This window comes from Nelumbo nucifera, chromosome 4 (assembly GCF_055504915.1).
Source record: "Nelumbo nucifera cultivar China Antique chromosome 4, China Antique-T2T, whole genome shotgun sequence".
Taxonomy (NCBI): domain Eukaryota; kingdom Viridiplantae; phylum Streptophyta; class Magnoliopsida; order Proteales; family Nelumbonaceae; genus Nelumbo; species Nelumbo nucifera.
In genome coordinates this window covers 90,944,224-90,958,492 of record NC_142652.1, presented here as the reverse complement: position 1 = coordinate 90,958,492, position 14,269 = coordinate 90,944,224, and the positions used below count along the sequence as shown (strand labels likewise).

Genomic DNA, 14,269 nt, shown 5'->3' with positions numbered 1-14,269 from the left:
GGAGCTGTTATTCAAGCCCGAATGAAGAACAACCCTACTAGTCATAGTGGGGACAGAACCTCAGCATGTGATAAAGATGACCGAGTTTTTGGTCATGAAGATAGGCTCCCCATATAACACCATCATTGGGAGGCCGACCCTTCATGCACTCAAGGTGGCCATCTCCTCCTACCACCTCGCCATGAAGTTCCTGATCGAGCACGGCATTGGAGTCGTTCGGGGGAATCAGCAAACCACCAAATAGTGCTATGTGGCAGCACTAAGAGGCAAGAATAAAGAAGCCCTGTCGTTAAAGGGGCCCAATCTCGGGGATGAAATAGCGAGACGAGGCCAGCCAGCCAGCCGAGGACCTTGTCTCGATTCCCCTAGACGAGGTCGAGCACAAGAAGATGATGCGCATTGGGTCCAGCCTTCCTTTAGACACCCTTTCCAAACCGACAAGCTTCCTCAAATCTAACGCCGACGTCTTTGCTTTGTCTGTCGCTGACATGCCCGGAATTGACCCCTCGGTCATTACTCACAGGCTAAGAGTTGACTCGAGCTGTAAGCCAGTTCTGCAAAAGAATATGAACTCTGCACCGGAGCGTTGGAAAGCCATCGAAGATGAGGTAGACAAGCTACTTGATGCTAGCTTCATCCGAGAGGAAAATTTCCCTAACTGGTTGTCCAATGTGGTCATGGTTAAGAAAACTAACGGGAATTGGTGAATCTATATTGACTTCACAAACCTCAACTGAGTCTGTCCCAAAGACAATTTTCCTCTACTAAGGATCGACCACCTCGTCGATGCCGCCACATTGTACAAGTTACTGAAATTCATGGATGCCTTCTCCGGATACAATCAGATCAAAATGCAAGCCGAGGACGAGGAGAAGACCTCGTTCATCACCAAGCATGGCACCTATTGCTACAAGGTTATGCCCTTTGGCCTGAAAAACGCTGGAGTGACCTACCAATGACTTGTGAACAAACTCTTCAAGGATTATATGGGAAGAAACGTTAAAGCTTATGTGGACGACATGGTGGTGAAGAGCCTAAAAGCCAAACAACACACCTCTGAGCCGCTCCCCTCTTACTTCAAAGCTCCCACTCTGGAGATCTACGATGGGAGCACAGATCTGGATGACCACTTGGAGAGCTTTAGGGCACTCATGCTCCTCTATGGGTACTCCGATACTTTGATGTGTCAAGCTTTCCCAGCCACTTTCAAGGGAATAGGATGCAAATGATTTCTATGCTCCCTCCTCGGTCCATCAACTATTGGGACTAATTTTCCGACCTCTTCCTCTCCCACTTCATCAGCAGCCCATGGTGCCAAAAGACTGTCGTATCTCTCATGTTGATCAAGTGAAGGCAGCCTCCGAGCATACATCGACCGATTCAAAAGGGAAGAGCTCGAAGTAAGAGACATCGACCCCTTAGTATCCATGTATCTAGTAAAAGCCTCCATGAACTAGAGGCCAACCTTAGCTGATGGGTCACTCATTGATAATAAGAGGAAGGAAAAGGAAGGTCGCGATCACAACCATACAAACAAAGACAAGTCAACAGCTCTTGGTAAAGATTCCGCATATAATGTTATCAGGATCCATGCATCAACAACCTTTTATGTTTTAAAATAATTTTGTCAAGAATGGGATTCGAACCCATGCCCTTTCGGACTAGTACCTGAAACTAGCGCCTTAGACCAACTCGGCCATCTTGACAACCACACTTTTGTGATTCCTCGTTACATTTCTTTTCTTTTGTAAAACTATCAATTATTAAAAAAATAATGCAAATCTTGCTTTAGTTATATTTTATGTTTTTTTATCATAAAAAATAAAAAATAGAACCATTCAAGCAAGAGGAAATCTTAGGTTCACATGGATCAATATCAAATATACTTCCATTTATAATTGGTTCTTTAATATTTGAATTTTAATCTTATTCGTCAGAATTAGAGAAAACTTGTATTGGAAACGAAAATGAATGCCATTAACAAGTTATACTAAATCTAATCAGAATATTTTATATTATTTTTAAAATGAACCCAAAAACTTAATATTAAACGTTATAAATAAAATTAATTGAAAATAACTTTTGAGACTTGAACTTTAAATTCTTTAATAAGTATACAACATAGAAAGTGGATTTACCGATAGATGGATGGATGGATGAAAAAAACAATTGTAAATGTTAAAATATTATTGGTGAGTTTAACAGCTTTTCAGTTAATATACAACATTCAAACTAACATAAGAAACAAAATTTAGAGTAGAGGAGTTAAGAATAGCTGTTTCGTTAAAGAAACGTTGGAAATACCATTTTGTCATTTTCTTTTTCAAACATAAGAGAACAAAATGATCAAATCCTGAACTGACTATGCACGGAAGAGTAATCATTGTTAACTGAATAATAGAAGAGAATCCCTCTTCCCTTTTCTTTAAAATACTGGTGGGGGTGCACGTGTATGTTTCAGTTGCCAAAATTAGAGTGTTCACGGTCCAGTTCAGTGCAATTTAGAGAAAATTTCAGACCAAATTGGTAAATTACGGTTTGAGAATTTTTTAAATCAAACCAAACTGTTTTGGTATGGAAACCAAACTAAACCGTTTTATTACAGTTTAGTGTGGTTTCTAATACGGTTTGAAGATTTTGGATTATTCTATGTTCTTTTGAGCTTAACCCAATTGGAAAGCCCAAATAGCTCCCCTAAAAAGTAAAGCTTAAAAACCTTTATTTATTATTTTATTATAAAATAAAGCATTCATTATATATTTATAATTTTATGTATTCCATTTAGATATATTATATATAATATTTATATATCATATATTCATATTATATTATATATATATATATATATATAATTTTGGTTTACAGTTTACGGTTTGGTTCAGTTTATAAAATTAAATAAACCAAACCAAAACTGTAAATCGTAATTTAAAAAATTCTCAAACTGAACCAAACCATTTATATGTATAAAGCAAACCAAACCACAAACTCAGTTTGGTTCGGTTCAGTTTTGCGATTTGAACTGTATAATGAACACCCCTAGCTAGTCAAATAACATATTTGAATTGAAGTGATTTAAAAAAAAGTGATTTTCAAGTACCAAAAAAATAATACACAAAAACAACCCGACAATGATAATAATGACTAAATTCACTATGAATTTATAATCCAACTTTAGCGTTACAATCATTATTTGAACAGTAATCAATCAAAGCAACTAAGCTAGCAAGTGAATAATATAACGAAAATGACTCAGCAGCACCACCTAACAATTGAGCATGAAAAAAAAAACACAAATGGAAACATAAGTTCAAATATTTTCGGTCATTCTCTAATTTAAACTCCTCTTCATTACAAAAAATAATTAAACTCCTCTTCTTGTTTTCTTGTTTGATCTATAAATTTAATAACTGCGTTTCTTCCATCCGAAAGCATTCCATAAAGAATGGCCCAAAACGACCATGTCAAAACAGAAATAGTAGTCCTTCCAAAGCTATTTAAAAGTGAAGAGTCGAACCACTATCTCAGTTGCAAGTTATAGGGTTGTATAATCACCTTTCTCTTCACATAAACCGCTATACACCCAAAACAAATTAACCAAAAAAATAAGCATAAAAGAGAAACCAAAAGATAGTGCAAGTTAAATCAAAATTTAGAATTTTAGACAAAATAAAAAAATAATAAACTAACTACTTTGTTGAGTGAACTCTTATTTTGGATTCTAAATTGATTGTGTATCCAAATAAAACGAAATAACATTCAAATCCTATAACATACTACACCCCTATTTAGGTTCAAATTTGGAGGATTTTTATAAATATTATCACATTTTTATTAAAAATGGGGAGATACATCCATTCAACTTATTAAGTTTATCAGATTCCATTTAATATCATGAAAACAATCCAGAGTCATGTGAGAGTTGTTCAGCCCAAGGTTTTTAAAACCGACTCGGACAACGGACCGGTCAAGGGTCTGGTTCCCAGGTCGAACGATCTGACCTTCGAAATGAACGAATGACCCATTCTGACAAAAATAATAAAGAAAATTTATGAAAATAAAAATTAGCCAAACCATTGAACGGTTCGAGCAATTCAACCGCCTGGGTTAGCAGCCAAATCTATGGTTTTGGGGGAAATAACGGTTCTAGGGTAAAACAGAGCCGGTCACTTGACTGATTCTTGGTTTTTTCGGTCCGGTAACCATGGTTCAGCCATATTTAATTGGTAAAAATTTAACCAACATTATGACTACCTTAATAAGGCAACCATTATGTGGAGAATTTGGATGTCCATGTATTCATCTTTTTAAGGCACTTGTTTCTCTTGTATATAAGGGTAAAATAGAAACCTTGAGTTTGCTAAATTGGTTGTCAACCCATTCAAAGTTGTATTATTAATAGGGGCAGATTTGTAAATACAAATCAGGGTATTCTACAAAAAAAATGATCATTTTCTTATTTTTAAAATTTTTAAATAATGGGGTATATGTTAGTTTAGCTATTTTGTATTATTAATAAGGGTAAATTTGAAAATAAAAATCAGGGTGTTCAACGAAGATCCATTGATCATTCTCATTTTTAATAATGAAATAATGAGATAATGAGATGAGATAATAAATTTGTATTATTAATATGGGTAAATTTGGAAATAAAAATAAGGGTATTCAACAATTAGCCATTAATCATTATCATTTTTAATAGTGGTAATAGAAAATACGCAGAAAACTAAGAGAGAAGCTAAAAATTAAACTATTAGAGTTAAATATCACTCCAATTGGACCCGTTTGACCTATTTAAACAAATGGACCAATGGTTCAACCACTTCTGAAGAATGAGTTTTAACCAATGTTTTAAAAAATGACCTAGAATCGGAACCGTTCTGGCCATTGGTTTCCGGGTTGACGGTTCAACCATTCGGTCTAAATGGACGGCCTGTTCTAACAAAATAAATTAAAAAACTAAAAATTTTAAAAATGATAAAAAACCGTTGAATGGGTCGACAGTTCAACTGCCTAGGTCAATGGTTCGTTGACCAATTCAACTTTTTTTGGCCAAGGACCGGGTTTGAGGTAAAATGGAACCTATTGCTTGAACGGTTGTTAGGCCGAATGGTCCAACTGTCTGGGTCAACAGTTGTTTGAAAACCATGTTGATGTCATGAACTTAATAGACACTGATTTATATGTTTCATATTTCCATCAAGGTAGAAAACTACCAAGTGTACAAGCCAATAAGCCCAAAACTAAAACTCTAGCAAAAACTTGTGTATTTAAGAAAAAAAACACAGGAATGCAACATAAACAACCAAAGGGTTATCACCAAGCATAGACTGAATCAATGTTTTAAAAACCAATCTATAGGCTAGACCAATGTTTTTGAACTGTCGTTGATCCAAACGGTCAGACCGTTCGGCTTAGAAACTGTCCGGACAATTGGTTCCGTTTCACCCTAACCTTTTATTGGGTCAAAACCCGTTGACTTCATCAGAAACCGCTGACCTGGGCGGTCAAACTGTTGACTTGTTCGACCCGGCCAACAGTTCACAATATAAAGTTGTAGAGAGAACTGAGATGATTCAAATTTGAGATCTAGTCTGAGACACGAACTTAGATTTGGGATCTTGCACAAAGAGAAGAAGAAGAAGAAGAAGAAGAAGAAGAAGAAGAAGAAGAAGAAGAAGAAGAAGAAGACTTTCTTCTATAGGTGTTTTAGAGAAATCAATCTCAGATCTGAGATCCAAGAACTCATATATCAGATCTATATTTGTTGTCGCCGCCGTCGCCACTATTGTCGCTGGTGAGCATCCAATCATCCTCATCTTCTTACTTCTTCTTCCCTCCTCTCCTTCCTTCTTCTTCTTTCTTTTTTTCTTTCTCAGAGAACAGTCTCCTTTCTCCTTCTGCTTTTTGGCTTTCTCAACCGACATCTCTTATGAGGTTTTCATATTAGGGCAAGCCTCATATAAACATTTGCCCTAATATGCAAACCGTCCGAACCGTTCGACCTGGAGGTTGAACCACTGACCTGGAAATCGGTAGCTTGAACGGTTTCGTTTCCTGGTTAGTTTTTAAAACCTTGGGCTAGACTATTTTTGTCTCTTGGTCACGGGTTACTGGTTCAATCATTGGGCTTGGACAAGCCAGACCATGTATATCTATAGTTTATATGTATGTGTGTGTATAAACATGGATTATATCAATTAAAAAATGTATAATCATATTCTACATGATATGAGTATATATCATTTTTTTTTTAATTTTATCTATACTACCTATAAAAGAGCGAATACCTCTTCTTTTTGGAATTTTTATTGGACGTTTTTTACCCCATTTGTCTAAGCATACAATGGGTACAAAGAGGGTATATACGTTTTTTACTCTCGTTTTAGAAATTGCTCACTTATAACCTTTTAGAAACTACCTCGGTGTTGGAACTAGATATGGTAAGTTGAATAGTTTTGTCTTAGAGAATTCTATCCATGAATTTTCAAAATACCTTAATTAATTTTTGGATAAATGAATTAAAAAAAGTGGCCATGAATTATACATAGTTTTGTCTTATAGATACTATAATGTGCAAATGCATGTACACTTTTATTAGTAAATAAAAAAGATGAAAATTAAAATTTGATGCCAAATTGAGAGGGGGGGGGGGTAAAAAATAGTGTGGCAAGATGTCTTTTGCATCACAAAATCTAATAATTGAGCACATAGTAATGACATCTAAAAGTTTCAATGCATTTTATTGTGTAACATATGATTGGGTTGAGCGGATTAATAGTTTATCCGCTTGAGTCTTGTGGGTCTATGACCAAATCAACATTTTTTTTTTTGGCAATTTTGCAGGTTTTAGGAAAACTATACTTACAAAGGGGGCAGGTGATGATTCAAATAGTTCGACCATTTAGAGCGTCTCAGTCAACAACAAGTTGTAAACGTTGCGCTAATGTTGCTAAATATAACTGCTTGATGTTAATCTAGACAACGAGAAAGTATGGCTTTCAACTGTTGGTATATTTCCAAAAGTAGGGTGTAAGTCAAGCAACCCAAGCCCAAACCAAACTAAAGGTGAAGCCCGATCTATCCAATCTAGGCCTAGCCCGCATTGAAATTTGATATACTTATGTTGAATTGAGATTCAAGGCAAGCTCGGATTGGTCAATAAATTTACACTAAATTTTGATATAAATGTATATTATTTACATGCATGTATGCATGTATACATAATTTACCAAAAAAACATATGCATGTGTATATGTATAGGGTTGGGCTTTGGCCTGATTCAAGTTAGGGATAATAGCATATAAGGGCAATTTTTGGGGTTTAATATCAATAAAACCAATATTTTAAAAAAATTCAAAATAGGTTAACTTTTTTAAAAATAATATCAATAAAGGGCAAAAACACTATTCATCATCTTCTTCTTGTCATTTGTTCACCAACGCTACCATCCGCCTCCGGTAACGTTGCCGGAGGTGGGTGGAGATAGAGGTGGCAGCGCGTTGCTGGGCAGAGGAATGATCACCAGCGTCGTTGCCGGAGGCGGAGGCGGCGGTGGGCGGCAGCGGACGACGGTGGTAGGCAGGTGAACAAATGGCAAGAAGAAGATGATGAACAGTGTATTATTTTTAAGAAGTTAACATATTTTTGAATTTTTTTTAAATATTACTTTGATTGATATTAAACCCCAAAAGTTGCCCAACCCAAACAACAAAAACCCAAAATTGTAGGCCCATGACTTATCAATGCATATAAATTTGTGGGCTACATCTACCCTGGCCCAAATTGAGCCCACCCAAGTTGCACCCCTGTCCAAAAGCAGATGCCATCCCTCTCAACGAGTCATATTTCTTTTTGTCAACTCTTTCAATGAACCATACTTTAGTTACTCATGACGTTAGAAGTTGTTGGGGGTGGTTCTAGAAATGAGATTTTGATTTTAGTTTCTCTTTTTCTTTTGAATTTGGATGATACGAAAAAAGGGAGCCAACCAAACACCTAGAGGAAAAAAGGCAAAATTACATTTTAGTACCCTGAACTTTGGGGGTAAAGTGAAGTTAGTACTTGAACTTTCAAATTTGTCATTGCAGTACTTAAACTTTCAAAAAGTGTTAAGTTGGTCCCTGCCGTTAATTGATCGTTAGTTATCCGTTGAAAATGTCAAAACTACCATTCAAAAAAAGACACTATTCATTACTTATACCTTGAGGCTGAACCGGTTATCTCAAAGAAAAAAGAGAAAAAACATCAAATATGATGAAGAGAAACAATAACTGAAAGCAAAGAAATAATTACACAAGAATGTATTTTAAATCTAAAGGTAGAAGACAATGATTAGCCTAGAATCTTAAATACTTCAACATGTTTAATTTCAATGTATAAGACAATGAACAATGTCTTCTTTTAAACGATAGTTTTGACATTTTCAATAAATAACTAATAATTGGTTAATATGCAGGGACCAACTTAACACTTTTTAAAAATTTAAATACTGTAGTGACACATCAGGTACTAACTTGACACTACCCCAAAGTTAAGGGTATTAAAGTGAATTTTTCCAATAAAATGCTGCAACATCGTCGCATGTGACCCGAATCATATGAGAACACATCAGCGTTTGAATTAAAAAAAAAAAAAAAAAAAATCAATTGATATGTATTGGGGTCGCATACGACCACGACCACAGCAGGATTTTCCTCTCGAGCCACAACCGAGTAGCTAGAGATAAAACCTAACTGCCGTAGCTTACTAAAATAACTATTGAAGTGTTCACGGTTCAACCCAAGACCAGTAGACCAGTAGACCACTGCTGTAGCTAGCTCATCCAATAAAAAACGCATTGTGGTCTTGGTTTCTCATTTGGGCCCGCACGATACTGAGTTAATGAGTTATAAAATAAACTCAGTTGGACAGTTGTGTGCTCTTTACAACACAGTGAGTTGATTTACAAGGAAAGAATTCTGTGTATCACATCTTGCAATTTCTATGATTCCAACTCTAACTCATGCACCCCAAATAATTGAACCCCCCAATCCACCCTGCCCTAAGCCCCTAACGAATATAGGCTGGCCCAATTTTCATATTTATTATAGACTTTGAGATTTGAAGGCAAAGGCTGATTGTAGGGGGTGTTCATGCTTCAATTAATCAGAATTTTTGGTTCCGTTTTTCGATTTTTTAGTTTTTGATAATCGGAGTTATCTTAGAAAAGTTTTGCCTTGATTTACATTATATATATATATATATATATATTTAATGAAAATAAGTTAAATTATATTGCCCAATGTCTTAACCCTAACCCAATTCGAAATTAAATCGGATTATTTCATATTTAACACCATTACACCAACCCATCCCAGCCCAAAATCGGACTAACCCAAAACAGCCAGGCCCACAAGGCGCAACCGCGTTGGTCGTTGACCATTTACACTGACAGTGATCGTTAACCAGTACTAAGACCCACATGGTTTCTTATACAATTATATATTATATGCATTCTTGCCAAGGTGCTATAACATCTCCATGCATGATTGCAAGTTAGGCATTTAAATATTTGTGAAAGACAAAATATAATTATATATAAAATACTTATTTAGATCAATTGAATACAAGCACACATGATAGAACACATCATACATATAAAAATACAAGCAAATAAGAAATTAAATCTGGCCGGCCGGGCATCCTAATCCTCTGAAATAAAATCTCTGCAATCCTCAATTAAAACACAAACATGGAGGTCCAAAGTAGAACCAAGCTAGTCATCCCGGTCCATGCCGTCTTGCTCACGCCATTGCCGTCGCTTCCCGGAACTCCTGTTTTATTCAAATTTTGGTTAGACAAGGAAGAGAATTTCTTAGAAGGGATGAAAAATTTGACTACGTAACTGATGAAATCTGAGCCAAGAGTCTAAATGAGATTTGACAATTAAATAATTGCAGTTAATTTTCAAAAGAGAAATACCAATCAACAAACCAACAAGTAGCAACTGTATATTGACAATTACGTAGATCGATACATTCTGGATCTAAAGTTGGTGACCAATCAAATATTTTAGAAACGAAGTAATTAAAAAAGGGAGTTGGTGAGCGGAAGTCATGAAAGTGAGATTTGTACCTGGAGGAGGTGGAGGTGTGAGAGATGCAGAAGGAGAAGGAGCTTGAGCTGCAAAAATGGAAAGCAAATACATTAGCTATAATTAATGGCGTTAATTGTATAAAAAACAAAACACATAATAAAACCCTGAAAACTGCATGGTTCAATTCCAAGAGCTCAGAAGCTCAGAGATCAAGCTCTTCACTTTTTTATCATGTTTTGAAGCAAACTGGTTTGGTTCCTAGCTAGTTTGAACAAAGAACTGGGGAATACCTTTGATGCAATCGCTGACTCTAACATTGACACCACAGTACTTGGGAAGCTCAAGAAGTTGGGTGACGTTGAGTCCGAGACTCTGAGGGAGGCTGCTGTTGAGGAGGTTGCAGAGGCAGGACAATTGGGTCTGTACCGTCTGCCGAATAGGTTGGCAGCACGTCTCAGGCGGTGTGGTCGAGTTTAGGAAATTAGCGCAAGGCAGCAATGGAGTCGCGCACGCCGTATCCTGCCCCTCTACCGCCTGCATTCCTCCGACCAACAGAATGGCAGCCACCGCCACCACCAACACACCCACATCACTCTTCCTGGAACAACTCATCTCTCTCTCTCTCTCTCTCTCTCTCTCTTATGATTCTATCTATCTCATCTACCTCTCTGCTTCCTTATTTATAACTCCAGAACGATTGATGTGTAACGAATTTGGAACCTTCTTCTCTAAGATTTTCACCTTCTGGCCCTGGAAAAGACGGCCATAGTCAATCTTGTTGGTTGTCAAGTTATATTTCAGGACTCTTTCAAAGTTCAAACGTGGAAAGCAGTCACGGCAGGATTTTTTTATCCACCAGACTCGACAAACAGTGTGAGCCCCACCGCGTTCATCATTTTTGACTTTGCGATTTTCATCCAATGAATGAAATGATAAACACGGCATACACGACACCGTTACTCAGTGTGGACTTTCACAACGAATCATCACCTTCAAATGTAGTTCTATTATACGATATATATACTGGGTTTTATAGAATCATATATAAAATTATAAGCAGGGCTGGGGCTACTGGCTTACTGCATGTACAGGGTGTAAGATTCTTGATTTTTTTTGATAACTAAAAAGATTAAATTATAAGAACTAGAAAGGTTCTGTGTAAGATTCTTGATTGATTTCTTTTCATTATGGTTGCGACTTCCGAGCTGAAAAGCCCGAAACTAATTAAGGAAAATTGAGCTATGGTCACCCTTATTATTATTAGTTTTTTAAATTATGCCTTCTAATTATTTCGAACTTGATTTATTGTGTGGTTCATTATTAGGAAAGGACTAATTTGTACATGGTGCTGAAATCTGTGCTTGTCCAGCCCAAAACCAACCGACCCTGTCCAACCTATGGTTTCAGTGGGGCCAATCCAGTTTCATTTTTAAAAGTTGTACTTAATTATTTTTCTTTGTTATGGATGGGGCGTAAACCACCCTGATTGAACCAGAAGATAACGTGGATGATACCTGGTCAAGCTGTTCAACATGACGCCAATGTGGAGGACGATATGACGCACGATCATTCACCGCGGAAGATAACCAAAGCAAACGCCGTGGATCTTGAACAAGGAGGGCACGTGACGACCTTTTGACATGCTACGTGTCATGCGATTCACGCCAAGTGATTGTACAATGACACTCCTCATCCAGTGTTTATTGATATTTTTTTTAAACGTTTTTTACTTTAAATGTTTTTTAATTTTATTATTTGGTTGAGTTTTACTTTAAATATTTTTTATTCTTTACCTCATATTAATACCCATTAAAGTGTGCTACATCAGCATTTGGTTTCAAGAAATGCTAGGGTATTAGGGGAAACAAGCATTTGATGTTTCCTCAAATATCCTATGTACAAAAATCAAACTGTTTCAGTTTTTCACCATTTATTTGATAAAAACTGAAACCCAACATTTGTTTTATTTTGCTTCTTATGTAATAAATGCCAACACCTATGCCTATGCGGTGCTGATGTGGCAGCGCATTTTTCAATAAACGCCCATAGAACCAAACACAACCTAAGACCAATTCATCCTTATTAATTCGGCCTAACCGATTGCTTGATTCTATTTAATTACTAACATGAGCATTGGAGTGGTGCTCCCCAAGAAACCACCTTGAGGTCGTCATCTAATTTTTGTCTTCATAGCGTCTGTTTGGAACCGTTGATGTTGCTCTAGAAAACGGCGCCACATCAGCACCATGTAGGAAAAAACGGTGCTCCAGGAAATAGCTTTCTATTTGGAATTGTTTTTTCATAGAAAACAGTGCTCCAAGCCACGCCTTGGAAATCGGGAAGGCATGGATAGGAGCAACGCCAAATTTGGCATTTCCTGGAACTGTAGCTTGTTGCTTCCAACAAGGCAGTGATGTGATAGTGGATAAAGGGTAGAAGTGCATAAAACGCTTCCTGGAGCATTAGTACCAAACAGAAAAAGTTATTGTTATTCTAGGAAACGCCCTACCTGGCAACAACGATTCCAAACAAAAAAAATGCATTGTTTTATGATAAAACAGTGCTCCAAGCCACACATTAGCAAATGCCAAACATATACATAGGTGGTCGGATCCACTTTAGCTCGTCTAATTTATCAGGACACTCGTATATTGCTCATCCCCCTTAACTCAAACAACATCACTTCTTCTTTTGTATTAAGTTGAATGTAGACTTTACAAGGATCGGACCCATCTATAGTAGTATCTCTAGGGGTGTCAATGGTATTCGAAAATCCAATTTTGAATTCGATATTCGACATAATCGAATCGAATTTGAATATCTAATTGGTCGAATTCGGATATTCTATTCTTACCAAATAGTTAATCGAATTCGAATTCGGATATGACCTGATTCGATTTGATAAATATCTGAATTCGACTGATTGTTTAATTCTTATATATAATATATATAATATTTTATATAATTTATATATAATAATTAACTTATATAAATAATTTATATATTTATATTCTTTATATCAATAAAATATTTATTTTATATATTTGTTAATTATCTAAAATAATTAATCGAATCAAATTGAATATTCAAATATTTAATCAGATTCAAATTTGAATATTACTTTTCAATATCCGTCGGATATTGAATCAGATTTGAATATCGGATTTTCTAATTGAATTTGAATTCAGATATTGACTGATCCTATTCGAATTTGATCTATTTACACCCCTAAGTATCTCAGCCAATTATAAAATCTCGGACCAAATCAGATTTAGTTTTAATCCACATCCATCTTACAATGATAAAAGTAAAAATATTAATTACTTTTAACTTATACATGTACAATAAATATATAAATGTTTGAAAAATCAATTTGGACGGTGTTTTTTGGAATGAAACCCACTTTGGTACTTGTACCCTATAGGTAACTTATACATATACAATAAATATATAGGATATCTTATTTCTTAGAAAACGGTGCCTTTATTTATTTGAAAACGATGTTGTTAGGTAGGACGTTTTCTAGAGCAACAATAGCACTTTTTGTTTGGTACCAATGCTTCATATCTGTTTTCAACATCGGTACTCATTATTAAGGGTGTCAATGGACCAGTTTTGGATTAAACCCCGTCCAGTCCAAAATCAATTTGGACGGACCGGATGGACCAACAAGACATATTAGATTGGATCAATCCGGTCCAAAATAATTATTAGATTGGATTGGGCCTGGTCCATCCGTATATATTGGATTGGGTTGGATTAAACCAATATCTGGTCCATTGATATAAGATAAGAATATATGTGTCAATGGACCGGGTTTGGGTTGAAACCAATCTAAATCAAATTGAATTTGAATAGATTGGATGGTCCAGACATTGAATTGGATCAGTCCAAATTGGTCCAAAACATTCATTGGATTAGATTGGACCTAGGGGTGATCATTTTAGCCCGGCCCGGCCCAGCCCGGAAACTCACAATGAGCAACATCAACCGGAGAACCGCGAACGGGACTCACCATGAACAGCAACTGCTAGAGAACCGCAAACTGACATAGGAGGAAACCAAAAGACTGCATTCGCCTGCGGACAACAAGCTTGAACGAGAACCTCGAACAGAATCAAACCACAAACAGAGAAAACAAAACCTTGAGAAAACTCAAAAGAAAAACCTCAAGAAAACTTGAGAGGGAGAGGG

General features: G+C 36.2%; 1 protein-coding gene and 1 non-coding gene across 2 annotated transcripts; both read right to left on the bottom strand.

The window, feature by feature from the left end:
• Positions 1-1,625: 1,625 nt before the first annotated feature.
• Positions 1,626-1,706, bottom strand: TRNAL-CAG (transfer RNA leucine (anticodon CAG)). The gene has a single exon. It is a non-coding gene; the product is annotated as a tRNA-Leu (tRNA).
• A 7,861-nt stretch (positions 1,707-9,567) lies between these two features.
• On the bottom strand, positions 9,568-10,742 carry LOC104611608 (non-specific lipid transfer protein GPI-anchored 7-like). Its single transcript, XM_010278747.3, has 3 exons — positions 10,366-10,742; positions 10,114-10,161; positions 9,568-9,812 (listed from the first exon to the last, which is right to left on the bottom strand). Exons 1-3 carry the CDS (start codon positions 10,685-10,687, stop codon positions 9,718-9,720), a joined length of 465 nt encoding a protein of 154 aa, XP_010277049.1. The 5' UTR covers positions 10,688-10,742; the 3' UTR covers positions 9,568-9,717.
• Positions 10,743-14,269: the final 3,527 nt, after the last annotated feature.